At 43.6% G+C, this 27,997-nt stretch overlaps 1 protein-coding gene and 1 long non-coding RNA gene across 17 annotated transcripts in view; one reads left to right on the plus strand and one right to left on the minus strand.

Moving 5' to 3' along the window:
• Positions 1 to 21,060, plus strand: part of CADPS2 (calcium dependent secretion activator 2) — a 347,579-nt gene extending 326,519 nt beyond the window's left edge. For all 16 annotated transcript variants that reach the window (XM_083574323.1, XM_083574326.1, XM_083574325.1 and 13 more), the window contains 2 exons: positions 16,506 to 16,610; positions 20,054 to 21,060. In XM_083574323.1, coding sequence (XP_083430449.1) covers positions 16,506 to 16,610; positions 20,054 to 20,224 — 276 coding nt within the window. In that variant the 3' untranslated portion in view covers positions 20,225 to 21,060. The remainder of the gene's footprint in view (positions 1 to 16,505; positions 16,611 to 20,053) is intronic.
• Positions 16,322 to 27,997, minus strand: LOC310744020. The gene is made up of 3 exons (XR_014539351.1): positions 27,661 to 27,997; positions 22,072 to 22,216; positions 16,322 to 16,432 (listed from the first exon to the last, which is right to left on the minus strand). It is a non-coding gene; the product is annotated as an uncharacterized lncRNA (long non-coding RNA).

A 27,997-nucleotide genomic window follows, 5' to 3' on the forward strand; every position in this document is an offset into this window, starting at 1 on the left:
CTGTTTCTGGCTTCCACTTGTTCTGTTTTATGAATCGCTGAATTGCCTCAGCAGCTGAACACAGCTCTCAGCCTACCAGCGCTGCGTAAGTCTGTTTATACTGCTTAAACTTCACTTGCTCAGTCTTTCAACATTCATCTCGTAAGAGATTGCCCTTACTTTCCGCATTTATGCCATTTCTCTCCCCCTGGTTTTAGGAGATTGGGAGTATGGCCAATAGCTTGACGATGTAAACATTGTTTAGATTTTTAATGCCTTTGATTTGGAACCGTCGAGGTACAGTTTTTAATTTTGCTGCCCGGCCAGAATTGGTTATGCATTTATGTATTTCCATTTATTCATTTAACTTATTTCTATTGCACCCTTTATCCAAGATGGCTCCCAGAATGGCTTTAAAAAGTCAGTACCAAGATGGTTCCTGTCCTGTCTTACAGTCCAGGGGTCAGCAAACCTTTTCAGCAGGGGGCCGGTCCACTGTCCCTCAGACCTTGTGGGGGACCGGACTATATTTTGAGGGAGAGATGGAAATGAACGAATTCCTATGCCCCACAAATAACCCAGAGATGCATTTTAAATAAAAGCACACATTCTATTCATGTAAAAACACCAGGCAGGCCCCACAAATAACCCAGAGATGCATTTTAAAGAAAAGGATGTATTCTACTCATGTAAAAACACGCTGACTGTCCACAGGCCAGATTTAGAAGGAGCGTCTCTATCTCCATCATTCTGCCCGGACACTGAAGTCCAGCGCTGAGGGCCTTCTGGCGGTTCCCTCACTACAAGAAGCCAAGTTACAGGGAACCAGGCAGAGGGCCTTCTCAGTAGTGGCACCCGCCCTGTGGAACGCCCTCCCACCAGATGTCAAGGAAATAAACAACTATCTGATTTTTGGAAGACATCTGAAGGCAGCCCTGTTTAGGGAAGCTTTTAATGTTTAATAGGTCATTGTATTTTAGTGTTCTGTTGGAAGCTGCCCAGAGTGGCTGGGGAAACCCAGCCAGATGGGTGGGGTATAAATAATAAATTATTATTATTATTATTATTATTATTATTATTATTATTATTATTAGGCGATTGGGCCAGATCTGGCTCCTGGGCCTTAGTTTGCCTACCCATGATCTAAGACATGACAAACAAGGAAGAAGGAATAGGAGGGAGGAGAGAAAAGCAAGCTCACGCAGACGTTCTTAAAGTCGCTATAATGTGGTTACACAGTTTTGTCTGTGCAGATTCTCGGTGCCCTGTTGGGGTCCAAATGTGGGTTAACTAGTCCAGATGTAGTTCTTCCCCCCTGTCTCTTTGTTCTTCCTTGGACCACTGTGGTGACACAGTTCTCAGGCCAAGAACCCACGAGGATGATTTTCTCTGAGCAAACACACATCCCACACTGAGTCATGATTCAATCAGCAGGTTGCACCTTTAGAATGAATCCTGTCACTTCCTCTTCACAAGCCTAATCATGTCATTGGCCCGACATCTTCAAACTTCCCTAGTTCTGAGAAACAATGATCCTCCAACAACAGAAAAGTCTTTATGTTGTATCCTGATAAAGAATTGCTAAGGTGTGTGTTTTTTACGTGAAGAGCTCCTGTCCAGTAAAATGACATTTTCTCCATGAGTCCTGTGCATTTTACAAAGATCGTTCAAAATCGGCATTGTAACTGTAACACCGAGTAGTATTTTAACATCCATGAAACATCATGATTTTTATCAGCAATTTTCAGATTTAATCTATTCATTTTGATTTGAAATCGATTGTTGAAACAAAACGTAGTCTTAAAGACTTTGTTTAGTATGTTTTTAAAGCTTTGATTAGACATGTCTGTTTTATAGTCTGCGCATGTGGCAACAGTAATTAAAATGCGTTCCATAATATTTCACAATCCAAGGATACTTTACAGCTATTTCTGTAACGTTGCAAAACATCTGCATTCTATAGCAATGTTGTGAAGTATCAGAATATTGTAGTATATTTATACTGCATCAAAATAGGGTTTGAGCATCACAGATTTCAGTGTAGTTAACTGGACAAAATTTTTAAACAAACCTACATTTATTTAAGTGACCCTCAAGTACAACCAAAAATGTTGATTTAAAGCACCCTATAAATGCTGGTGAGGAGCTTCATAAATCTCTGTCTTAGAATTAAATAAACAGCCCACATGTCATCAGGAGCAAGCAGAAAAAAAGTGGGTAGTTCACAATTACACAGAACTTTTATCAAGGAGGATTTTTAAAATGGTATTTCACCTTACTCAGATCAATGGGATATATCCAGCCGTAATAGCTCTGAAACTGTAGGTGAATCAGTTGGAGAGTGTTAACTGGGACTGCTGCCTCCTCGTTCTATGCAGTCAGGAAAAATCAATAGGATCTCTACCATTTGGATTGTCTCAGGTCATATTTTTTTTCCACCATGAAGTGCCAAGCGCAGGCACCATTGAGGGTTTATTGATTTCTGCATGTACTGTAAATATACACACATTTAATCAGCAGGAGAAGCTCACAGTTTCTAAAGACAAATATGTACTACTTTGCCGGTGTGCTGTTTGTATGTGTTACCTAGCTCAAGAGAGAGAGAGAAGGGGAGAAAGCCTGCCAGTGTTCATAGCAGCAGCTTTTTCTTTTCTGGAAGTCTTTGCGGAGAAACATAGTAATTCTTACAGAGATACCAGGGAGTGGTGGTGGATATAATCATAATTCTGTCTTAATAGCGAACTTGGGTGGGTGAATGCCAGTTGGAATGGACCCAAACTGAGGTCAATAAGAGACTAGAGGGAGGCTGTATGATCAGGTGAACCCAGAGGTATGCAGAAGTAAAGATCTTTCTGGTGTTGATTTTTACAAAACAGAAAATGGTGTGTGTGTGTCTCAACAGACACCCTGCAAGTGCCCCTATTTTCTAGGGATAGTCCCAGATTTACAGAAGCTGTCCCAGGTTCTGATTTGACACTGGAATGTCCCACTTCTTCTTAGGACGTCCCTATTTTCATTGGAGAAACGTTGGAGGGTATGGAGTTATCCGACTCCCCAAACCATCTGAAGGCAGCCCTGTATAGGAAAGCTTTTTAATGTTTTATTACATTTTTATATATCTTGGAAGCTGCCCAGAGTGGCTGGGGCAACCCAGTCAGATGGGCGGGGTATAGACAGTAAAATTGTTGTTGTTCTCCTATTTTCATCGGTGAAATGTTGGAGGGTATGTATCAATGAGCATTGAGCATGCCCGGTGTCCTCACGGAGCCATGGAATATTGACTGTCAGCAGAAAAAGAAAAATGTTCCCGTGGGAGAGGCTGGAAGGTGAATTCCTTACAGCTTATAGTATCCCAGAGCTTGAAGACCTGGCTAGCTGGCTGGCATCCAGAAGGGCAGAACTCCTGTTCTGGGGAAAAGATGCACTGCACTGCAACACCCTGTTGCAGATCTAATGAAAAACAGTGGCAGAAGGGGCTGTCCCAGCATTAGGGTAGCCAGTGTGACTGAGCTCTTTCCAGCAAATGTTTGATTAGGAAATGTAATGCCATAAGCTTTTTTTAAAGAATAGCTTCCATAACTGTTACCAGTTGAGGGCGACCATTTATGCATCACCAAAAAAGAGAGAGCACACATTTGCACAAAATTTGCAGGTGCTATTGCTATGCATTTAGACTTAGATACAATAACTAAAATGGAAATATGCACTGCTCCCAGGTGACCTGAGTGTGCTCAGACTGCTGCCCGGCGCCTAGTTCTGTATTACATATATATATATATGTGTGTGTGTGTGTGTGTGTGTGTGTGTGTGTGTGTGTGTATATATATATATATATATATATATATATATATATATATATATAAAAAAATTTATTTGCATTTCAAATACAATTAAAAATTGTCACGTCTTCTGTTACTTTCAAAGATACAAACATTAGTGGATTTCCCTTCCTCTCCTTCCCTGGCTCCTTGTATAATCCACTCCCTCTCACATCTTCTTAGTTTTCCATTCCTTTCTCTTTTGCTCCCCTTATCTCTTGTTCTTACTTACACTGCTGAAATTACTAACATCCTGCTAAGTTAATTGTCTGTTTATCATAGTTTTGCCATGTGATCTATATACATATATATCATCCAATCCTCCTTAAACCATTTTTTATCTTGATGTCTTAGTCTTCTGCTAATTCCGCATATTCCAACATTTTAAGGTGCCCCTCTTCTTTCGTTGGTACTGCATCTATTCTCCATTTTTGTGCTAGTAACATCCTTTACCCGTAGACATATACATGAATAGGTTCTTCTGATTTTTTGGGACTTCTGATATTATTATACCCAGGAGGAAAGCTGCTGGGTTTGCGAAGGAATGTTCTTTTAAACATTTTTTAAAGTTCATTTTATATTACTTCCTAATAATCTTTAATTACACTGCAGTACCACCACATGTGGAGGAACGACCCTTCAACCTCTTTACACTTCCAACATTCCCAGTTCCGTATCTTTTTCATTGTTCCTTGTTCCAACAGAGGATGCCTTCTTTTAAACTGGAAAACAGATATGACTACCTAATATTTGAGATTGCCATCTGACTCTTTCTGTGTTTCCTATTTTAACTGCCTTGGAGTTTTTTCCCCCTTAGTGTCAAGTGGTATATACTTTTTTAAAAATAATAATTACAAACTAAGGAGCTTGTGGTATATTGCATGGGAAGGGTTTTAGGCAGGACAGCAGAATATAAGGTAAAAGGTAAAGGACCCCTGGATAGTTAAGTCCAGTCAAAGTTGACTATGGGGTTGCAGCGCTCATCTCGCTTTCAGACCAAGGGAGCCAGCGTTTGTCCACAGACAGCTTTCCGGGTCACGTAGCCAGTCATCATGTGGTTTGGTCATCTAAACTGCTTCTGGTGCAACGGAACACCATGATGGAAACCAGAGCGCACAGAAACGCCGTTTACCTTCCCACCGCAGCGTTACCTGATGTACTTTCAAACTGCTAGGTTGGCAGAAGCTGGGACAAAGCAACAGGAGCTCACTCCATCACAGGGATTTGAACCACCGACCTTCTGATCGGCAAGCCCAAGAGGCTCAGTGGTTTAGACCACAGCGCCACCCGCGGACAAGGCAGAAGCATTTCATCAGTTGAGTGTCTGCAGCAGTTTTATTCCCAGGCAAGTGATAAGTGATGGCTTCTTTAAAAGAAGATGAGACAAATTCATGGTTGACACGGCTATCAATGGCTGCTAGCCATGATGGTTGCGTTTTGCTTTCACTGTTGGAATATAGTTCTTTGTGACTCTACGTATATACGTTTGGATATTATTTTGAGTCTTAATACCAATTGCATTGGGGCATCCAGTACATATTATACTTTTGTTGTATACAGGGCTGTATTTGTTTCGATTAGATTCTGTTCTCTGTATTCCTTCCTTGCTGGATTCTGAGCTCGTGGGTTTTCCTCTGGCATCCGGTTAGCCGCTGTGAAAACGGGATGCTGAATTAGGTAGTCCATTGGCTTTATCCATCAAGCTGTTCTTATGAGGAAGGAATAATCAACTTGTGACCCTGACTGAGCACTACTGATTGGACAGCAAAAGCCATCATTATGCTTTTGACACAATCACATCTGGGCCATTTTACAGCAAGCATCGGGTTGAACAGCTCAAATCAATGGCAACAGAGGAGGCCTGCAGGATGGGCCTATAGTACAGATGTGTTGAACTCCCACCATCCTTGCGTCATTGTTCTGGCTGGGACTGTTGGGAGTTGAAGTCCCATCTGGAGGGTCACAGGTTTCCCACCCCAATTTCAAGGCGCTCCACCATTCTTGTATCCCACATTCTTCCCACTTTTCTCCATGGAAAGAAAATTCCCCATTCTAGGCATCCAGCAGCATCCTAAATGCTTTTCTTCCCTAGTGAGGGGAAATCATATAAGGCTGTAACATCATCTTAGAATCCTCTTCTAGGATTGTTGTCAGAGTCTTTTCCCCTACAGCAGAAGATGATTGATCCTCTAAGCACCCAAATGTGATGGAAACGAACCAAGTGACTTTTAATATATAGAGAGAGTTAGATATTTAATTGCACTTAGTTAAGCTCTGTTTACTTACCCAAAGCCTCATAGTAGTACAGAACCAGTGTATTTAGGGAAGAAGAGTTCAACAGCTGTTGGAGTGGCTCTGTGCCCAAGGAGATTTGACTCCACTCCTTTTGTTTACGAAAAGAGGGGGGAAACCATCTAAGTAGAGGAGGCTGCCTTTGAATATATTTCATATTGTCGCCTTCCACCTCTTGCGGAGCTGTGTTGATTGAAAATCTCACGTAACGTTAAGTGGGCGGTTGTCTGTCTGCATCGCAAAGCTACGGCTCGGTGCGGCGCAATATGGAAACTTTGCGGCGTTTGCTCGAGGGAGCTGCAGAACTGGAACACGACGGGGCACTGAAGATCAGGTGCAAGGATTGGCGGAGAGGGAATTCCACGTGCCACTTCTGCAAGTCCCATAGTGCAAGAAGCATCTATGTTAGAACATAATATTTAAAAGTAGAAATAACATTGCAGGTGTCTAGGTCTGTGTTCCCCACCCGCTGTGCAGAGTTTTGATTCCGTTCTACGCCTACCATATGCACGGGAAGACACAAGGGATAGGCAGGTCGTAAACAATGACATTTAAAACTGCATCGGTTGGTAAACAGATTGTTTTGCGTTAATTCTGGTTTCAACATAATCCTTTAAATAAGGATTTGCGCCGATTCCATTTCCACAATGAAGCTTTATTTCTACTGCCAATTTGCTCCCAGGTCAGGTTCAGTTCTGTGAATTTTGTTAATTCGCTAACGTCTTGGGCCCAAACGACCTTCAGCATCATCTGATCCTTTCTGCTCCACCTCAGTCTTTGAGATCCTCTGATGGGGCAATTTTTGTGGCTCCTCACACCTTTACTAGGGACTGAGTCTTCCGTGTGGCAGTAGAGATTTGTCAGAAATCATCCTTGCCTTTTTTTTAGATGTCTCCTCAAAATGGCCTTATTCAGACAGACCTTAGCAATGGAATTTTCTTCTTACCAACCAGTATTTATTGATGTTCTCACCAAAGTTTTAATTTGTGCTTTTGCTCTTGTAATTTCATCACTCCCGTTGTGATTTTGTGCAAGTGTGATTTATAAATATTTGAATGAATTGATGGGTGAAGTGGGGGTCATTGTCAGGACCCACTTCCCCTGGAACGCCATGCCCCTTGGTTTGGAGGGGGCTATATGGGGGGAAGGAGGTATTGTGAAATAATGGGTTGCAGCTCTGTTCAAGCAACCTTTTGCGTCAGAGTACTCCAATGCATACACAAGGGTATCTGAATGAGGTTTAGCTCTGACACAGAAGTATACAGAGTGGAGCTCCTCCTCCTAAGGAGCTTTGCTTTTGGCTGAATGTGTTTTTTCCTAAAAAGCATGCCCATTTGTTGGTAGGCTGCCAGTTGCCCGTTTTCTTCCTAAAGCAAAGGGAGATAGCTGGGGAATGTTTTGAATGGGCTGCAAAACCAAAGCTCTCCATGCAACTCCCCTGAAAAGAGCTGTCAGCATCGTTTGGCTTCAAGGCGAAATCTCTCTCTCTTGCCCACACACCAATAGCTGCCGAGGGACTAAATCCCACTCCCAGCTAGCTATACATCTGCTTCTGAAGCTATGGAGTATTGTTATTGGTTGGAACCATAGTAACCCAAAGGGTGAAAGGGTCGAGATCCTTGGAAAGCACAGATTCTTCATTTCTCCCAATCTAGTTTCACTTCCCTTCCATACGGAGGCCATCTGTCCTCTAAAATCCAGTTCAAACCATGTGAATTAGGCATCGGTGGTTAAAAATATTTTGCATCATAAAATCACAAGGCGGTTTTTAAACGCTGCTCCCGATCCTCCCTCCCCACACATTTACACGCTCCAAATCAACCGTACTAACAAACCAAATGTAGGGTAATTGTATAAAATTAATTCTGACACAGGCACAGTTTTACAAATGTGACTTAGCATTACACACAAAAACGCAGTAGCGGGTGTTTTGGGTTTTGTTTTTTTTAGGCAATATTAATTTCAAGTGTATTGACTGGAGACCATCAAACTATAAATTAGCTGATCGAGGATAATTAAGGAGGTGACACACACCATAATGGAAGATTGTTGGCAGTTAATAGGCGGTTTCAATTATGAAGTTGAACTTTGCAGGGGAAGGGTAGGGGGCTTAATAGGCCATTAATTTTCAACCACATATGCATAATGGAGAGCATCCAAATCTCTCTCTGATCACTTGCTCTTATACCTACAATTGCACATTTATATGGACAAAACAGAGGGTTTCTTTTGTGGGGGAGAAGCCTTTTATGTTCTCCCAAGCAGGTCTGTTTGCTTGCTTTTCTCCTTCAGCAAAAAAATAAAATAAAAAAAATGTTTTGGGTGACCTTTAAATATTGTCTTAGATTTTATTTTGAAAATTCAGACCTTTGGAAAGGCGTTTTAGCCCATTATTTATGAAAATTCTATTTTATTGTAGAAAGGTAGTGAAAGATAGAGGATCTTGAAATCATGCGAGAGAAACATAAATGATGTACCGTGATAATGAAGCATGTTTATGCAAAGAGGTGTGTCTGTGTAATCTGTCATTACTTCAGCCGTTCACCATTCTGCAAATGAACCAGTTGCTCAATAGATGTGATGATCTGAAGTGCTATCTATTTATATATGTATATAGTTGGTTTGAAAACTAACATGTTTCTTCCCCCCACCCATAGAATTTGGGTAGCCCTTTTGCCATCACTCTCTGCAGTGCCGTCGTTTAATATAACACTGCAATTGATAGAGACATTGTGGCTAAAATCCTAGGAGTTTTTTCACCTCCCTGGCTGTCCCTTAATAGGCTCGGTGTCCGAACGGACAGAGCTTCTGGGTTTTTTTGTTTTTACCTGCATTTGATTAAACTAAGTTCTCTATTATCCATGCAATTACAAACATTCTTCTCTGACTCCCCGAGCGTGTTGTTAATTTGGCCAATACTGCATTTTCACCCATCGCTAGACAACGTTGCAGCATCTAAAATAGCAAAGTCTCTTATTTAGCGGCGTGCGGCTCTGCACCTCGGCTCCTGCCATCTTGATAAAGCAGGTCTTTTGCACTGAATGTGTGGTTTTGCCGTTATCTAGGACTGTAACTAACACCGCGGAAGAGGATCCACCGGGATCTTTGCAGCGCTGGTTCCTAATCATGTAATATTATTTCACGGTTTGTGCTGTCTGCTGTCCCAGCCCTATTCATTTCGGCCCTGGCAGGATTGTGGCCTTAATTGGAGGGAAATGCAGCTCTGCTCCTTGAGAGGCAAAAGGTACCATATTCTCCTCCCCATCACCACCACCCGCCTTCCTCTTCATCAGTGACCGGTCGCCAGAAGAGCCAAGCCAAAGAAAATCCCTATGTGGTCTGGCGATTCAAAAGTAGGAATATCAGGACTCCGAGGTCTACGGCTTTGTGTATTAGTACATATTGAGTCTTCGTTCCAGGTAGCAAACAGCTGCATCTTTTTTAAAAAAAATAATCTTTTTTTATAAAAAAAAATCTGCAATGTGTTTACCCCCCCCAAGAGACAAGTGTTCGATTTAGTAGGCTCCGTCTCAGAACGTTATAGATTAGTAGTTGAGCGAGGTAGGGATTGTGAATATTGAATATATTTGTTTTGTATTTCCAATGGTCGGCCGAATAATGAAATTCCTTAACTACTTCTCTTTAACTTGGCTGAAGAAAGCTCGGTATGTTGCTAAATCTCTTTTCACCGGCACTGCCGAGAAACAACTTTAATCCTTGTTAGAAAATTGCCAAGTCTGAGGCTGACAAAGAGCTCATGCTTGTTCCATTGTTAGTGCTCCCGGGCCCTGAGAGTGGAGCCCTTTACAGCTGCGTGGATCCAGCCTGGCTCAGCTGTACTATTTAAGAGAGGAGGGTTTGTCAATTTCTATTGACAATGGAGAGAGTTTTTCAGCGCCTGTAGCAGTGCTGGACGCAGTTGGGGATCAACGCCAGCCATTCAAACTGCACCCTCTTTCATTGCTTTGGTTTGTTAATTCAAGACTAAAGGTCCGCTGAGGGGGTTTAGGGTGTTTAAGAAAGCTGATGAACTGAAAGCGTTTACGGCCCTGGTGTGGCAATTTCCATAGTCGGTGGCAACTATTGGCACGGAGTGAGCTGTGTCCTTGTTGACCCTCTGGTTATTAAAAATGCACAAGTGCTGCGCTTCTCAATATTTCAACACTCTTTCATTGTCAATACCACCTTCTGAGCCCTTCAGCTTCTTACTTGCTCTAAAGATCTTCTTAGATTGGGTTTGAAAACTTCACCTTAAACACTAGATTAGACTGATGTTCTGTTTTCCGTGCTCCTGTTGATTTGTTGAACCTTCCTAGGGCTGGAAAGCAAGTAGCAGCTTGATGGGAAGACGGGTCGCTAATATGATTTACCAGTCTACAGTCATGCACAATAAGTGTGAATAAATACAGGGGTCTTGCAGAGTCAACCCTAGCCTTTCCTTTTTTTTCCCCTCTTTTTTTTTTAACTTCAAAAGAGATATTTCAAGGGAAAATGAAGTGAGTAATACATGCCCTTACAGGAGCTGTCTGAACTATGTATGGGGGGGGGGAGGAGGGAGAGAACAAATTTTCTTTTAAAATGGTTGGCTGCTGTCATGCACTGGTGTGAAAAATATATATATAATATACACTTTCTGTTTTATTCCTGTGTAGGCAACAGCGCAGCAACAAAAAAAAAGCAATAATGCCATAGAATTGACATCAGGGCACAATGTAATGCCTTTTCAATTTTCCTTCCTCCAAGCTCAGGGGAATGTGATTATTTGGGGTGTCGTTGAAAAGTATTGTTGTTTTTACCGTAAGAACTTTGGAGTCTAGCAGGCATCATTCATTGATGCGAAAAATAATAATAATTGTTTGTCTTAAAAACACAAAAAGCTTGCATACTGCCAGTGAATGTTGTTTGAGACAAATAAAGGTATAGCTTTACTGTGCTCAAAATGCAGAGGGAATCTGGCTTCCTTAGCTTTCGCCATCTTAGCCGTTGTATTTAGAAGGCTTTGGAAGGGAATGGTTTGGCTAAGATTGGTTGGAGTCAGAGGTGGAGCTTACAAATTTTGTTAAGGGCCCTTCCGCTCCCACCCCACTGCCATATAATTTGAGCACTGGCTGTCCTTGTAAAATAATATCACCTGTGGGTTGTCATTTAATTTAGTATATTTTTGCACTGAATATGAGAAGAGCCCTGCTGGTTCAGACCAAAGGCCCATCTACTCCTGTTCTCACAGTAGCCTACTGGATAGAATAACTGTAGAGTTGGAAGGGACTCCTTGAGGCATCTAGTCCAACCCCCTGTAATGCAGGAATCTCAGATGAAACATCCAAGAGAGTCTGCAACCTCCTGTAGGAGACTATTCCACTGCCGAACAGCTCATACTGTCGTAAAGTTTTTCCTGATGTTTAGTCAGAATCTCCTTTCTTGTAACTTGAAGCCATTGGTTTGAGTCCTACCCTCCAGAGCAGGAGGGAAATAAAGCTTGATCCCTGTTACCTGGGACAGCCATTGAGATATTTGAAGATGGCTATCATATCTCCTCTCAGTCTCCTCTTTTCCAAGCTAAACATCCCCAGCTCCTTCAACTGCTCCTGATAAGGCTTGGCTTCTAGAGCCTTGATCATCCCAGTCGCCCTCCTTGGCACAACTTCCAGCTTGTCAACATCCTTCCTAAATTGTGTTGCCTGCGGGAAGCAAGCAGGAGCACAGCCAGCACTTTCCCTACTCGTGATCAGAGGTGACTGGCATTCAGAGGTATACTGCCTGCAATACTTGAGGTAGTGAGCAGCCGCCATGGTTAGCAGCCACAGTGAACCTTATCCTTCATTGTTCTGTTCTGTCTTACACCAGGTTGGATCCCAAGATTTTGTTCCATCAACAGGAGGACCCCTCCTGTAAGCAACCGAAAGCTAGGGATTGAAACGCAGCTTTGCAAGCCCTGTTTTGAGCTCGTGAGAGATTGGGTTAAGATCAAGCATGATTGGGACTTTAGCAGTGATGTGATTTCGTTTCGGAGGCTTTTGCAATCATCTTCAAAACAAGTCCCTCTGGTACAGCGGCAGTGTTTGCTGGGGAGATTGCACCCAAAATGTGCAATATACCTTCCCAAAGACGCTTCCGCAATTACAACCTTCGATGTGCATTGCCTCTCAGCCAGTAAGGCTCCGTTTGACTGTGTATCTTTATGCTAAAGTGAAAAAAGACTTCCCAGGTGTGTGTTCTGGATGCTGTAAGAAGCACGTCGGCGCTTCCCCTTTCAGGCATGGGGGTTTCTTTAACCTGCCTTTATTTCCGAAAACCTTATGCGCATCCAAGCACCCTTTGCTGTAGGTTGGACAAATCCAACCTGCAAAATACTCCAGTCAAAAATCCTGTGGCCCTTTTGACTTCCAAATAGAAATGCATTCGGTGCTACACAAGGCTCGTTTTCTATCAGTAAGGAATGGAAGACAGCAGCAGTGTGACTTAAATAGAAATGGATATTGTAAAATGGCTATTAGAAATCATGCTCATGATTAACACTTCTCAGGGCTTTCCGCCCTAGTCCACCCTGCTACTTGCAACTAAATACAAAGAAGGGTGATGCTAAATGTAAAATTCCGGACCCAGCGCTGTTTACCAGCTTATCCTGTCCAGTGCTAAACAGTGATTTTAGCATTTAAAGGTTCACAGGAAGGGGCAACAGCAAGCACAGGGCCCTGTTTGATGTGTGTGCACGGGGCACATGGCATTTGTGTGTTTAGGGGAGTGACTTCGGCCAAGGTTCTTTTCTCTATTAGCCTCCCGCAACCCCATTAATTTCCTTTTCAGGGAACGACAAATCACAACACTTCCTTCGACAAGCTGCAGCTTGCTCATTTGTGCAAAGTGGCACCACTTCTGCTCCCGACTTAATTGTTTGATGCCCAGTCTCCTTTGCATCGCTAATCGACGGCCCGCAACGTGGGCTTTTTCCTTTTCTCGTCGAGGGTGCCGGTCTTCCCATGGAAATGGGCAGCACTGGGTCGTGTTGCACACCTCCGAGGTTAATTCTTCCCAAGGTCTGTTTGATAAGAGAACAGATTGGGTCTATCATATTGCATGTAACAATGAACAGATACAAAAGAACAAATGGTGGTTGAGAGAGTGATCAGGTGAGCGAATTTATTGTCGCAGTGAATTCACTCAGGTACCATCTGTTAAGCTACATGACACTCATCCCAATGTGGCTGACAGCATTTATTTGAATGCCACCTGTTATCCATGGATTTAAAAATAACTTCTAATCAATAATCTTTTAAAATATTATATATAGTGTGAATAAGACTTGTAAAAGCAAACTCTGCAAGGCACTCATCTTTTAATGTTTGCTATAGACAGGATTCAGCTCTGAAGAGAGTATGTCAGAAATAGATAATAAGCGAAAAGGAAACTCCTAATTTGCATATATTTGCATGCCTGTTCACAGCCTTTGCAGGTGCTAAACAACAAATGGTGGCTAGGTACTGTGTTCAACAATATCCTTATTTTGAAATAGTAACACTACGATGCCTCAGAATTTATATTTCAGAATTTTTAAATCATGGCTAGCAGTCCTAGAGCAGATGGGCTTCGGCCAAAGAATCTCAGGAAATGTAATTTGTTAAGGGTACTGGGAATCATAACTCTGTGCAGGGGAGACTTGCACACAGCGTCATTGAAATGCAAAGCCAATCACAAGTCCTGCTGGGGGTTGTCTCCACTCAGGAACGCCAGTCATGAGCTCCCAAGTGGAGCAGGTCCCTGCCGAAAACAGGGCTTGCCACCAGTGTGGAATTTAAATGCAAGGCCTACTGCAAGCCTGGCTAGGATCAGGTCTACTTTGGAACCTACCAGATGCATCCGGTTCCCCAATTGCTGTTCTAGAAGTGCTGCTTTGGGACTCAGTTCCAAGGAATTTCCCCAGCACAAGCTGTATCGAAACATGTCGCCATTGGTGCAATTCCCCATTTAGCTGGGCTTTGAGCAGAAAGCATACTGGCGGGCTGTGAATGTTATCATTAGCTCAGTGGTATCTGGGAGTGTACTTGCCGTCGTTTCAATCTTTCCTTTATTGCCAGGGCTTGTCCAACCAGAGAGGCAAAATAGGCTCCCCCTTGGGGTGCCAAAATTCCAGGGGTGCCTGCTTAGGTGGCATGAAAGTGCCTCTGCCTGTGCTTTTGGAGGATGTGCACGGATGAAGTTTAGCAGCTCCTTGGCTGGGTAGTATCTTCTGCTTCCCAAGAGACACACTGGAAGATACCGGTACTTCTGATCTCCGCTGCCCAGAGAGGGAATAGACGAGAGGGTTTTTTAAGGGCAGGAAGTAAAGAACTGCCAGGCATTAGAAACCAAAGGAAGATGATTATCTGGTTAACTGTTCATTATTTAATATGCTGTTATTTCACTGCTCAGCCTAACATGCACATAATAAGCTGCAAGATGGGAGCAGCATTATTGATGTTGTTGATGTTGTTGTTGTTTAGCCAGGGCACCTTTCTTCAGCCCTAATTTCTGCTTGCTTGGTTCTGGCTGCATGTACTAAACCGTATTCATGTAGCCTCCACTCCCTGAAGCTTTGTGTTCCCCATTTCTTGTGTTTGTGTGCACATACACAAATATATACATACCCTCTCCTATTGTAAAGGAAGAGGAAATTATGTTAGCTGCTTATTTCTTTTTTTTAAGAAAGCTCTGAAGTGCTAATTCTCTCCAAATGCAATTTTGCTCCAAAATGAAACCACCACTCTGTTTTTCATACTTTGACCACGGGGTTCTGTTTAGTAATTGATACTGAGAAAGACTGAAGCTACAGAGGTGGTTTGTTTTTCTATTTTGCCTTGGCGACTGCTTAAATATCAATGTTACTTATTTTAGCTAAAGCCTTCCTAATATCTTTGATTAAGAACATTGAATATACCTAGTAGGCAAACAGGTAGTGCCTTGGCCAACTCCAAAATGCCTTTGCTTTTCCTTAGGTCAGTATTTACCTCACAGATAGGAAACTTTGGCCCACCAGATGTTTCTGGACCGCAGCTGCCTTTATCCCTGAGCACCCATTGTAGCTGAAGCGAGTCAGGGTGCTCCAAACAGTCTCTCTTTTTGAGAGAGATTCAGTCACGTCCCAGGCTGTGAAATTAGCTGGTTTGGAGCTCTTGCAAAAAACAGAAAACAACCACCCATTTTCCTAAAAGCCCAGACTTCCCAATAAGGGATGTGATTAGTGTGGTAGGGGAGCTGGGGGCAGGGGATGGAAATCACATCTGGCAACCAATGCACTGCTTTGGTTTCAGATAGTACATGGGTAAAGGTAAAGGGACGCCTGACCATTAAGTCCAGTCACAAACAACTCTGGGGTTGCGGCGCTCATCTTGCTTTACTGGCCGAGGGAGCCACCGTACAGCTTCCGGAGGTCATGTGGCCAGCATGACTAAGCCGCTTCTGGCAAACCAGAGCAGCGCATGGAAACGCCATTTTCCTTCCTGCTGGAGCAGTACCTATTTATCTACTTGCACTTTGACGTGCTTTCGAACTGCTAGGTTGGCAGGAGCAGGGACCGAGCAATGGGAGCTCACCCTGTTGCGGGGATTCGAACCTCCGACCTTCTGATCGGCAAGCCCAAGAGGCTTAGTGGTTTAGACCACAGTGCCACCTGCATCCTTAGTACATGGGTAGACAAATCTAAAAAGTCCGGGACACAAATTTTATGGCCCTCTAGCGGCTATGGTAGCTCAGAATCATAGAATTGATAATCCTCAGGGTCGCTTCCTACCCCCTGCAATGCAGGAATATGCAGCTGCCCCATATGGGGATCAAACCTGCAACCTTTGTGTCATACATTATCAGTTCCCTCATCCCAATTTTAGCATCTGTCTGCCTCCCCACCCACCCCCTCTATTTCATTACACCCTTGGTAAGAGAGTGAGAACTGCAAAAAACGGCAGGAATTGTGTTTCATCGTCAGATGCCCTCTTCTTCCATTAGACTTCATTTCCCTTTTTGCTAAGTGAAACTTGCAGAGCTGTGCAATTTTCCCCTTCGTCTCCGTAAATAATCTTCTTCCCCCTACTGTTTTAGCAATCAGTTATTTCATGCGAGCGTGCGCACGGAACACTCCTTTTTGCCTACAGATCGCGATGTGCGAAACACTCTTTCACATGAAGATGGCCCAGCTCAACGGCACTGAGGAGTTTTTGCTAATGCTAATTCGCGTGAAGACCAATTCAGGTCAAGTTTGCCAATTTCCTAGCAACGACACTTGCCGTTTTACTGACCGGGATCAAGGCATCGTTGACTTCAAGGGCTGATTTGCAGCCTGTTTGAAGGGTCCAATTTGCCTCTCGACGCCAGATCTGCTAAATAAATAATGGCGGACAGGACATATCTATAGATATATATTTATTGCCTCTTCTTTTTTCTTAACAGCAATGGTACAGTAACTCTATGAAAATCATATGCGTGTGGCTGGCTGATAGATTAGAACTGCAGCTTCATATCTATCAGCTGAAGACTCTCATCAAGATAGTGAAGGTAAATATATTAGAATTTGATTGCACCACAGAATTGAAAAGAGAAGCAAACAATGAATTCTTCTGGCTTTTTTTAAAAAAAGCAGTTTTATTGGTTTTTAAATAACCATTGAATACTTACCTAGCAGTACATCCAAATGTATGCCTCTAGACATAAACTGACACATTCAAACATATTAATGTAACCCCTCCACTGAGAATATTGAGTAATTGATATGAGGAGGTCTTGATTTTGGTCATTAACATAGTTAAAGAATGGGGTCCACATTTCTTGGAAGATGTCTCTCTTCGTTATGCCTTTAATTGCCCTCTTGTGTCTGGTGAGATGCTCAGACATTGCTGTATCCCAGATATTGTGCATCATATGCATCAATATAACAATTTCCCCAAAGCTTTGAAACACTTCAGTTCATTCAAAAAAAATTTTTTCCTGCCAGTAGCACCTTAAAGACCAACTAAGTTAGTTCTTGGTATGAGCTTTCGTGTGCATGCACACTTCTTCAGATACACAGAATGTATCTGTGTATCTGAAGAAGTGTGCATGCACACGAAAGCTCATACCAAGAACTAACTTAGTTGGTCTTTAAGGTGCTACTGGCAGGAAAAAAATTTTTTTGTTTTGACTATGGCAGACCAACACGGCTACCTATCTGTAATTCAGTTCATTCGTAAGTTCAACTGTGTAAGGTGGATATTCCACTTTAAAAAATTGGAGGGCAGCCCAATGAGTTCACAGCTGAGATGAGATTACATCACTTGTTCCAAACCTGTTACCCTTCAGCTGTTTTGAGACTAGAGCTCCCATCAGCTAGCTTGGCTGGCGCTGATGGGAGTTCTGGTCCAAAACAGCTAGAGATTGGGAACGTTGAATTAGTTCTTATGGTCTTGGTCTCAGTGATTCATGAGCCGCACCGAACCGGCTACAGCACTTGCTTAAAAGGGCTAAAGCAAAGCAATGCAGTTAGTACCCATCTTACTTGCAGTGAAAAGGTGCCTTTTAGAATTATCTGGGACTGGCAGAAAGAATAATTTGTTTAGTAGCTGAATCTGTGCTTCGCAATGGAAGTCACTCCAGCAAATCTAGAGTGGTGTATATAAGCCAAATTGTACAAGCAGCTAGCATCTAATAAACATGTCCCCGGAGGCCAGAACACTGCAGAACAGAAACCCAAAAGGCCACGTAATGAGTGATTGGTGTGGTGATTTAGTGGTCTGAAGGCCTATCTGAATCTGTTCAGCTACTTATCAGGTGCAAAAATGGAAGGCTGCACAAATGGAGATTGACTGATGGGAACATTTCCCCTGCCAGCAAATTGGATCCTACAGCTCCCAAGGTGATTTCAGGGGCCAAGCACCACCGAGTGGAATTTGTGTGAGTGCATACACGTAGCAAAGGGGAGTTAAATTGCATTTGCAGCTCCTACAATTATTTTTATAACTCTTTTTTATTATTAATATGGATCACTAGTTTTGCATGAGTAAAAAAAAATCTACAGAAGTAGTTTAAAAGAGATGAATTGATCAAGCCTTCAGCATGATCAACTGAAGACTTTGCACATCAAACTGAAGTCTTATTTTCCAGTTCAGAAGCACTAGTGTTTCTGGCATTCCTTCCACAGGCAGGGCCACGATTCGGCACACTTGCTCAGTTGTTAGCACTGGATCTCAATCTGGAGCCGTATTTTGGTATTCAGATGGTTGTTTAATGCAGTTGATCATGAAAAATATAGTCCTCAGTTCAGAATAATCAGCTAGTCATGCATCTAAAAGACATGTAAACCATCCAAGATGTGTTTCACTTTGGAAATGTAAAGCAATAATAAGTATGATCTTGTTTTTAAGCGCCTGTTTTAACATTCTTGTGATTTAAGGTTAACAGAGCACGGCCTTTTTGTATTCAGGGTAGTTCTCTCCCAACTCCGCAGATCAAAGCAAAAAGAGCCTTTAGAGCAGTCCTGATTCCCAGTGGCTGTCAGCCCAACACCTTTGTTAGCCTGTATGTTTTGCTGCATGTGACAATGAAACGCAGCCTACATTGAAGCAATCGGCCAGTGTCTTTCATTAGCCCAGATCTGCTGGTGGAACCATTGCTCGGGCAATTGTGCTGTACCTGAGCTATACCGTTACGGCAGAGTCATGTATTAAATTAAATATTTGTACTTACTCAAGGCAAGCGATTCCCAGAGCTGCTGCTCTTCCTGATAACCTCCAGGAGAAAGCATCCCCAAGCCACACAGGCTATTGGAGAGTTGCTCATTAAGTTTAAGAGCCAGCTCATTCAAGACACAGCAATTACTTGATGAGAGTTTGATACGTTTCTTTGGAAAGCATGTGAAAGAATGCTACTTTTTTTTTTTTGAAAGAGTGCTGTTTTCTTCCCTGTTTTTGTGTAATGCAGCTCTCTCTCTTACACACACACACACACACACACACACACACACACACACTATGAAAGGTACCGGAAAAGAACTTTCTGTTGGGAGATGTTACACTGAGAACTACTTTCAGGCTTTTTAGCACCATAAACAAAACATTTAAATAGCTCTCCCTTGCCTACAGCAATACACTCTGGGGCTTGGGGGCTGGGATCCCGTTCTCGTGTGTTGTGTTGAAGGAGGAAGCATAGCTTAGGGTTAAGAGCATGCAATTTCCATCCAGAACATTCCAGCTCCAATCCTTGACATCTCTAATTTGGGACTACAATTCCCATCATTCCTGATTACCGGTCCTGCTAGCTAGGGACGGTGGGAGCTGTAGTCTGAAAACAGCTGGAGACCCAAGTTTGGGAAACACTGAGTTAAAGGATCTCAAATACAGGGCTGGCACAGACATCATCCCAAGCCCCAGAAGAGCTGTTGCCCTCCAGATGTTCTGAACTACAGCTCCCAGAAAAATCATGCTGCCTGACAGAGAGGCTGATGGGAGTTGTAGTGCAGAATATCTGGAGGGCACCAGTTCAGTGAACGATGTTCTGAAGATGCCATGGTAGACTGTTGTGATCAAAACAGACCAATGGTCTGCTTTTTACCTACCATTCCCTTTTTTTGCCAATTGATTTTTTTTGGTTTTCCATATTATTGCGGATTTGTTAAAAAACTGAGCAAATTTAATATTTTCAACAACAGAAAGACTTCCCACCCCTTTCTTAGATGTGTCCATAATTAACCCTTATTGCTGCTTATATTTCATAGTTATAATTCACATTCCATTTTTTCCTTTTATCCATCAGCATTAGTTAACATTTCCAATATTGTCACGTGAGGATTACGCATCCATTTATCAAGCCATGTTAATTCACCAATTCTATTCCACACACCTTTCCCCAACTCTTTATCGTGGTCAGGCCTTCATTCCGTCTGCCCCCTTCGATGAGACTGACGTTTTTAGGGAACTACAAAAGGGAAGAACTGACCCTTTGCTGAAAATATTCTCTTGTCGCTACAGAAGACCTATCGAGACTTCAGGCTGCAGGGCGTGCTGGAAGGAACCCTGAACAGCAAAACATACGACACCGTCCACAGCCGTCTGACAGTAGAGGAAGCCACGGTCTCTGTGTCTGATGGGAGCGGACTTCAAGGCATCACAATGAAGGACAGCGACGAAGAAGACGGCTGACCACCTGCTTCCCCTCATGAGTGTTTGTTCCGTAACTTGTCCTCACACTTCGCGTTTATGGTTTTGCCTTAATGCCCCGATGCTATGGTGTCAAATTCATCCCAGTTGTGAGGGAGGAAAGGTGGGCTAGAACGGGGGAAAGGGGGTGGTATTGGGGCAGGGGTGTTTAATGCCGAGGACATTTTGAAGACAATGGCCAGGGTGGGGTGGGGGGTTGCATATTTTTCTATGTAGCTTTGCTTTGCACTTTTGAGAATGCCAGCATGGAGTGTGGGCTCCATTCCTTTCTGTTTGTCGCGTTGCCGTTTCTCTTCCTGTAACCGGACGGGAGAGCAGACATTGTACATTGTGCAATACTACAGGCAGTCATCACTGGAAACTGTTCAGAGCAGGCATTTCATCTGCAACAATTGCAGCCCGAAAATGTATTTCCCATGGTTTGTCGCTGTTGTGTTTTGTTTCTGTTGTCGGTCTCTTGCTTTTTCTTCATTCTTAGGAGACATGCATTTAAAAGAAAAACTTGGTCCCCTAGTCCTTTGATTTTGCTTTGTATAAAAGGCAAGAGGATCTCCAAGGACTGCCAGGGGAAAAACACACACACACACACACACACACACACACACACACCACTGCAAGTGTTGCATCTTCTCTCTTGCAAATTTAAAAACTTTCTCATCTCGTTGATTGTCCTGAAACTTGCCTTCGGTATTTCTATGTCTCTGTGAAAATTTGCAGGCAATAAGAATCCCCTTTTTCCCTCCTGTCATGACCACTTCTGTATCTAGCCCACGTTTGTACAAAGTTCCAAAATTAAAATATGTTTGCAATATTTGAAATCCTTCGACCTCCAGTGTGTGATTTGTTTTGCTGGCAGGAGAGGGCAGTTACAAAAATAAAGTGCAATTGTTTCCTGTAGCTCTGCAACATTTGATAAAGTGTTTTTATATGAAGAATTACCTGAGTGGTCTAGCCTATAGTTTTTTCATTTAAGAAATTACTTGCATCTCAATATTCTCCGGTGATGTCTTTTCAAAAAGGCATTCTGCTTTTGTATACCTTCCCATAAAATGCATACATCTCTGCCTATTGATGACAGCTTGAATGGTTCCAAAGTAATCTGGAAGAGCACTGAGCGAAGAAGTTGGGGGCGGGCGTTACTTATGTTCCTAGTGACCTTAAATGCCTGGCCTTAATTTAGCAGTGAAGTGCTTTACTTCAATGAATTCCTTAAACAATTCAGAATCGCTGTGGCTTACGCGACGGTTCTTTGCAAAGACAGGTCGCGCAACTTTGCGGCTGCTCTGTGAGTACAAAGGCTTGAAGGATTGAAAAGTAGTGAGTTCCAGAGAGGAGCTCATTGTTTTGTTTCGTTTTGAAGCGCTCATGTAAACTGCGCTGAACAAGGGCAAACAAGTTACACTTCAGCAGAGCTTGGCTCCTCCTCGAAGTGGCAATTACTCCTCGTTCTCCAAGAACTCTCGAGAACTTGAAATAGAGCTATTTAGTGGGAGAAAGGGCAAATAAAATATTCTGTGTTCTTGCACTGTCCTCACAAACAGGATGGCGAGGACAATATGTCTGGGCTCTAGCATTCTCTTTGGTCTCCCTTCAGGAAATAACCTTCCCAAATGATACCAAGAGATGCCAAAGATTTTTGGGATAGAGCGAGTGATGATCATTATTCCTTCCCGCAATGTTTGGGGGCTCAACACAGAAATCTCAATCAAAAAGCAACGGGAGTATGACATAGGTAACCAAATACACCCCATCCAATGGACTAAACTGTGGTCTAAACCTTCCTTCAAATCCATCTCAGACAACAGAAAGGAACACACCTTGAAACTTACCTATAGATGGTACCTAACACCATGGAAGTTGGAGCTGATACACCCAGGAACCTCACCAAAATGCTGGAGAAGTTGCAGCTCTGCAGGTACATACCCCCACATGTGGTAGGACTGCTCCAGAATCCAACCCCTCTGGACATCGGACCTACAAGAAATATGCAAAATAACAAAACAGGTATTAGAAGCCTCCCCAGAACTACCAGATCTACAATTATACTTTGAGGCATTGGGTTTGTGCTGGATTACTGAAGAACAAGCAGGTGACTGGGAGCGGCCGCCGAGACCACATAACACCGGTCTTGAAAGACCTACATTGGCTCCCAGTACATTTCCGAGCACAATTCAAAGTGTTGGTGCTGACCTTTAAAGCCCTAAACGGCCTTGGTCCAGTATATCTGAAGGAGCGTCTCCACCCCCATTGTTCTACCCGGACATTGAGGTCCAGCACCGAGGGCCTTCTGGCAGTTCCCTCACTGCGAGAAGCCAAGTTACAGGGAACCAGGCAGAGGGCCTTCTCGGTAGTGGTGCCCTCCCTGTGGAACACCCTCCCACCAGATGTCAAAGAGAACAACAAGTACCAGACTTTTAGAAGCCCTGTTTAGGGAAGCTTTTAATGTTTGATGTATTACAGTATTTTAATATTTTTTTTGGAAGCCGCCCAGAGTGGCTGGGGAAGCCCAGCCAGATGGGTGGGGTATAAATAATAAATTATTATTATTATTATTATTATTATTATTATTATTATTATTACTGCTAGATCTGGAAGGGCATGATGGTAAATATGGATGGCATGCCTGTATGTGGAATGGCAGAGCCAAAATTTACAAGAGCTTCTCCAACCATGTGATCAGAAAGAACTTGATTAGAGTCCGGGGAAAACACAAAAACTTACTGGAAAGAAAGACACCACAGGAGCAATAACTAGGAAAAAGATTAATATGGAGAACCAGTGGGATACTCACTGCAGCCAACTGAAGTCAACCAACTATGCCTTGGTCCCCCAACCTCTCTCACCACCAAGAAAAGCTAATAAATGAATAGAAAGAGAATGTGACACCGACACAAAAACCTTGCACGTAACACTATGTAAAAGAATGAAAGTTTATGTCAGGGACGAGCCAGTGGTTTCAAGTTCCCCGGAGGGAGGGGGGAACCTGGGAGTGGAAGAAGAGGGTGAGGTGCCTGACGGGGAGGGAGATAATGAGGAGAGAGCTGTGGGAGGAAGCCGAGAGGAAGAGGCAGGAAGGGCTAGAGAGCCAAGAAGTTCACAGGAGCAGCAAGGGTTAAGCTCAAGCTCAGAATCTTTCTTGACAGCTCTCATGAGACATGGGAGAAGAGGAGGGCTGAAAGGCATGGGTTGCTGGAGGGGCAACCGCAGGCCTCAGCAGAGATCTGAACTGAGTGACTCTGATGGATGATAAGATGTGTAAATAAAGACTATTTTAAAAAGTCATGGCAGTTGTTGTGAAGAGAGGATACCCTCAGCCCTGACAGTTTACCACCCCTCTCTTCTCCCCCCCCACCTTATACCGACTACAACATTAATGTCTCACACCGGATAGAACTGATCTGTAGAAAAGACTTTATGATCTGAAAACAGAGATGCTGTACTTTTGTAACCCAAGAAAATCTTGTAATAAAAGCAATTTTAAAAGAAGGAGAAACAAAAACTTTTATAATAATAATAATAATAATAATAATAATAATAATAATAATAATAATTTACTATTTATACCCCGCCCATCTGGCTGAGTTTCCCTAGCCACTCTGGGCGGCTCCCAGTCAAGTGTTAAAAACAATACAGCATTAAATATTAAAAACTTCCCTGAACAGAGCTGTCTTCAGATGTCTTTTGAAGATAGGATAGCTGCTTATTTCCTTCACTTCTGAAGGGAGGGCTTTCCACAGGGTGGGCGCCACTACCGAGAAGGCCCTCTGTCTGGTTCCCTGTAACCTCACTTCTCGCAATGAGGGAACTGCCAGAAGGCCCTCGGCGCTGGATCTCAGTGTCCGGGCTGAACAATGGGGGTGGAGACGCTCCTTCAGGTATACAGGACCGAGGCCGTTTAGGGCTTTAAAGGTCAGCACCAACACTTTGAATTGTGCTCGGAAACATACTGGGAGCCAATGAGATCTCTCAGGACCGGTGTTATGTGGTCCCGGCGGCCACTCCCAGTCACCAGTCTAGCTGCCGCATTCTGGATTAATTGCAGTTTCCGGGTCACCTTCAGAGGTAGCCCCGCATAGAGCGTGTTGCAGTCGTCCAAGTGAGAGGTAACTAGAGCATGCACCACTCTGGCGAGACAGTCTGCGGGCAGGTAGGGTCTTAGCCTGCGTACCAGGTGGGGCTGGTAGACAGCCGCCCTGCACACAGAATTAACCTACGCCGCCATGGACAGCTGTGAGTCCAAAATGACTCCCAGGCTGCGCACCTGGTCCTTCAGGGGCACAGTTACCCCATTCAGGACCAGGGAGTCCTCCACACCTGCCCGCCCCCTGTCCCCCCGAAACAGTACTTCGGTCTTGTCAGGATTCAACCTCAATCTGTTAGCCGCCATCCATCCTCCAACCGCCTCCAGGCACTCACATGTTTTTTAAAAAACATACGCAAAGGAAGCTGCAGAGTCAGACAATTTGGCCTGTCTAGCTCAGTATAGTCTTTCATTGAAAGGCAGTGCCTCTTTGGGTCTTCAGACTGGGTTTTCTTCCAGTCTTACCCAGAGATGCTGGGGACTGACCTTCTGCATATGAAGTTTTACCACTAGACTATGCGCCATCCCAATACCAGTCTGTGGGTATTCACTGGTGATGGGACAGAGCTGCAGGTTAAAGATACACCTTGCCCAAAGCTTTGCTGGGAGTTTAGCTGTTGCCTGCAGGTACTGTATGTGGTGGGGGTGGTTTTTACCTTTGGTACGTAAAGAAAAAGCGAAACCTCCAGGAGGAAGCTAACTGAATAACCTGCTTCCCATTCCTACAATTCAGCCACTTTTAAAGCTACAAAAGTGCAAGCTGCTTAAACCGGTCCTTAAATTAGTTCAAGGTGTGTGTCGCCCATGGCCATTAAAGCACATTAGCATTTCCTGCATTTGTGACCTTCAAATTCTCCAGAACCCTTCCTTGTGTAAGTGTTATGCAAAAGGCAGCACCTATAAAAGCACAAATGGTTCCAGATCTCCACAGAAACCCAACAGAATCCCAGATCCTTTTAATTTAATTGAACATTGCTCATCCGTGTGTATTCCCAGGGCGCTCGCCAGGTATTAGCATCATTGGCCAACTATCAAGGATCAGACTCAAGTCAAGGGCCCATCAATACCTGGGTTCCCCACTCCCAGCCTTACTGCTGCTGCTCCCTGTTATCATTGCCTGTACACAGTCCTCTTTAAGTGAGTAAGCATCACAGGAGAACGGAGGAGCACCAACCCAGCCTCAAGCTTCTCTTCCCTTCTCGATGGCTGTAGCCAAAAACACAAGATGGTACATCTTGCCCAATGCCCCCCTCCCAGAACTTACACCATACACTGTATCCCTGTTCTGAATTCTACTCACCCCTTTAAGCAGCGGCCAGAGAACCTCCAGCCCATGAGAATCATCATCATTTTAACATCCCTTCTCCCTAAAAATCCGAGGGCAGGTTACATAGCCAATACGTGCAAAAATTTACAAATCGGAAGTTAGATTCCCCCTTCCTTCGGGAATTTGCACTGATGGGACTCTGAAAAGGGATCCATAATCTCAGCATCAGATTCCATATTTCTTTCTACCAGTCCAGGAGCCATTCCTCTGACTCCATCTTTCCATTTCCTTTTTCAGTTCCTCTTAACAAAGGGAGACAATTAACCTTAAAGAGTCCCCTCATTGTGCAGTAATCCTTAGCCCCAGATATCTTACCCAAGTGCCCTCGAAAGTCGATGTCCCCTTATTAGCTCTAAAGATAATTCCCCCTAACTTTCTATTAAATTGCAGCAGGGCCTCGAGTGCTTCGTTGGGACTAGTTAAAGCATGAGCCTCATCCTTTGCGCAGAACGATATTTTAAAAACTTTCTCCTAATCCCTTTCATGCCAGAATGCTGCCTTCCAGCTACTATCATGGGTTATGTAACAAGCAAAGGCGTGGCAAAGGAGGCAGCTTCGTCCAATGCTAATTAAAAGATGCCTGCTTCTTGGGCAAAAAGCAATGACAAACCTAGACAGCATCTTAAAAAGCAGAGACTTCACCTTGCCAACAAAGGTCCGCATAGTTAAAGCTATGGTTTTCCCAGTAGTGATGTATGGAAGTGAGAGCTGGACCATAAAGAAGGCTGATCGCCGAAGAATGGATGCTTTTGAATTGTGGTGCTGGAGGAAACTCTTGAGAGTCCCATGGACTGCAAGAAGATCAAACCTATCCATTCTTAAAGAAATCAGCCCCGATTGCTCACTGGAAGGACAGATCCTGAAGCTGAGGCTCCAATACTTTGGCCACCTCATGAGAAGAGAAGACTCCCTGGAAAAGACCATGATGTTGGGAAAGATGGAGGGCACAAGGAGAAGGGGACGACAGAGGACGAGATGGTTGGACAGTGTTCTCGAAGCTACCAGCATGAGTGTGACCAAACTGTGGGAGGCAGTGGAAGACAGGAGTGCCTGGTGTGCTCTGGTCCATGGGGTCACAAAGAGTCGGACACGACTAAATGACTAAACAACAAAAACTTTTCAGTAGAACCTATTAGTTGAAATTCTGCATGTCATGGAGTCAATAAACAAAGCAATAGGAAATAGCTAGAGCTGCAATGCAGTTTTTTAAAAATGGAATCATACAGTTGGAAGGGACTCAGAGGATCAACTATTCTAGTCCAAACTCCTGCAATGCAGGCAGCATTGAAAATTTGCCAGGCGCATTTTGCACCTGGCTATCGGCCACTTGCAACCAAGTGAAGATGCCCAAGTGCCAGGATGGGACCTGACATCTCCACCATCTGGAGGTGCATGCCTGGGGAATCCTTGGACCTTGATTGTTTTCACACACCAGCAACACATCCTGTAGAATTCTATCCATGATATTTTATTTGAACGAATTACAGGAACCAAAAAAGTTCTATTGGAAAATACGACTTTCAAGCTGTCTGGCCCCAAAACGGCAACTAGGTATTTTGGCAACTGTAACCCTGGATTAAGAAGTCCTTTGGCGCCTAGCTTATATATCCGAGTTTCTAACACTGGAATGCAGGAATATGCAGCTGTCCCATATGGGGACTGAACCTGCAACCTTGGCATTATCAGCACCATTCTCTAACCAACCGAGCTATCCTGTTCCTTTTGAAGTTTTTGTCTTCTCCATCCCAGCCTGAGTCAGAAGAGACTCTGGTCTCTTGCTTTTTTGTGGGGCTTTAAAAAGGGAGAGAAAAACCACGTGTGCCAGTTTGAGCTCTTTGGAGGAAAGGAGAGATAGAAAGGTAAATAATAATAATAATAATAATAATAATAATAATAATAATAATACCCCCTCCAAACAAAAGTTAGCAGCTAAGACAGGAGCCCATGCCCTTTCTAACTCTTGCCCTGATCATGTGGGGAAATGTGATATCAAAGCATTTCTTCAATTACCTTGCCAATCCAAATTGTCCATTATCCCCAACAGGAGTCAAGCTGTAGCTGAGTGAAAGCTTAGGCTTCCAATTCAGCCCACTGTTAATCTTGCAGATAGGTCTATGGCTGGATTAGTCCAGCCCCAAATCCACAACTCAAAACACCCCTCTGCTTGCACCAAAAATCAAACCCTTTAAATTGCTTCCTCTGAGGTTCTGACCCCTCCTAGGTCAGACTCTGCACTCAATGGCTTGCAGCAGCTTTCAATGGCTTGCAGCAGCAAACTCAACACTCAGTGGTTTCAAACCGTAGGAGTTGGATGGGACCTTGGATGTCATAACACAGCCTTTCCCAA

Source organism: Podarcis filfolensis, assembly GCF_964270895.1.
Source record: "Podarcis filfolensis genome assembly, chromosome: 10".
NCBI classification, from domain to species: domain Eukaryota; kingdom Metazoa; phylum Chordata; class Lepidosauria; order Squamata; family Lacertidae; genus Podarcis; species Podarcis filfolensis.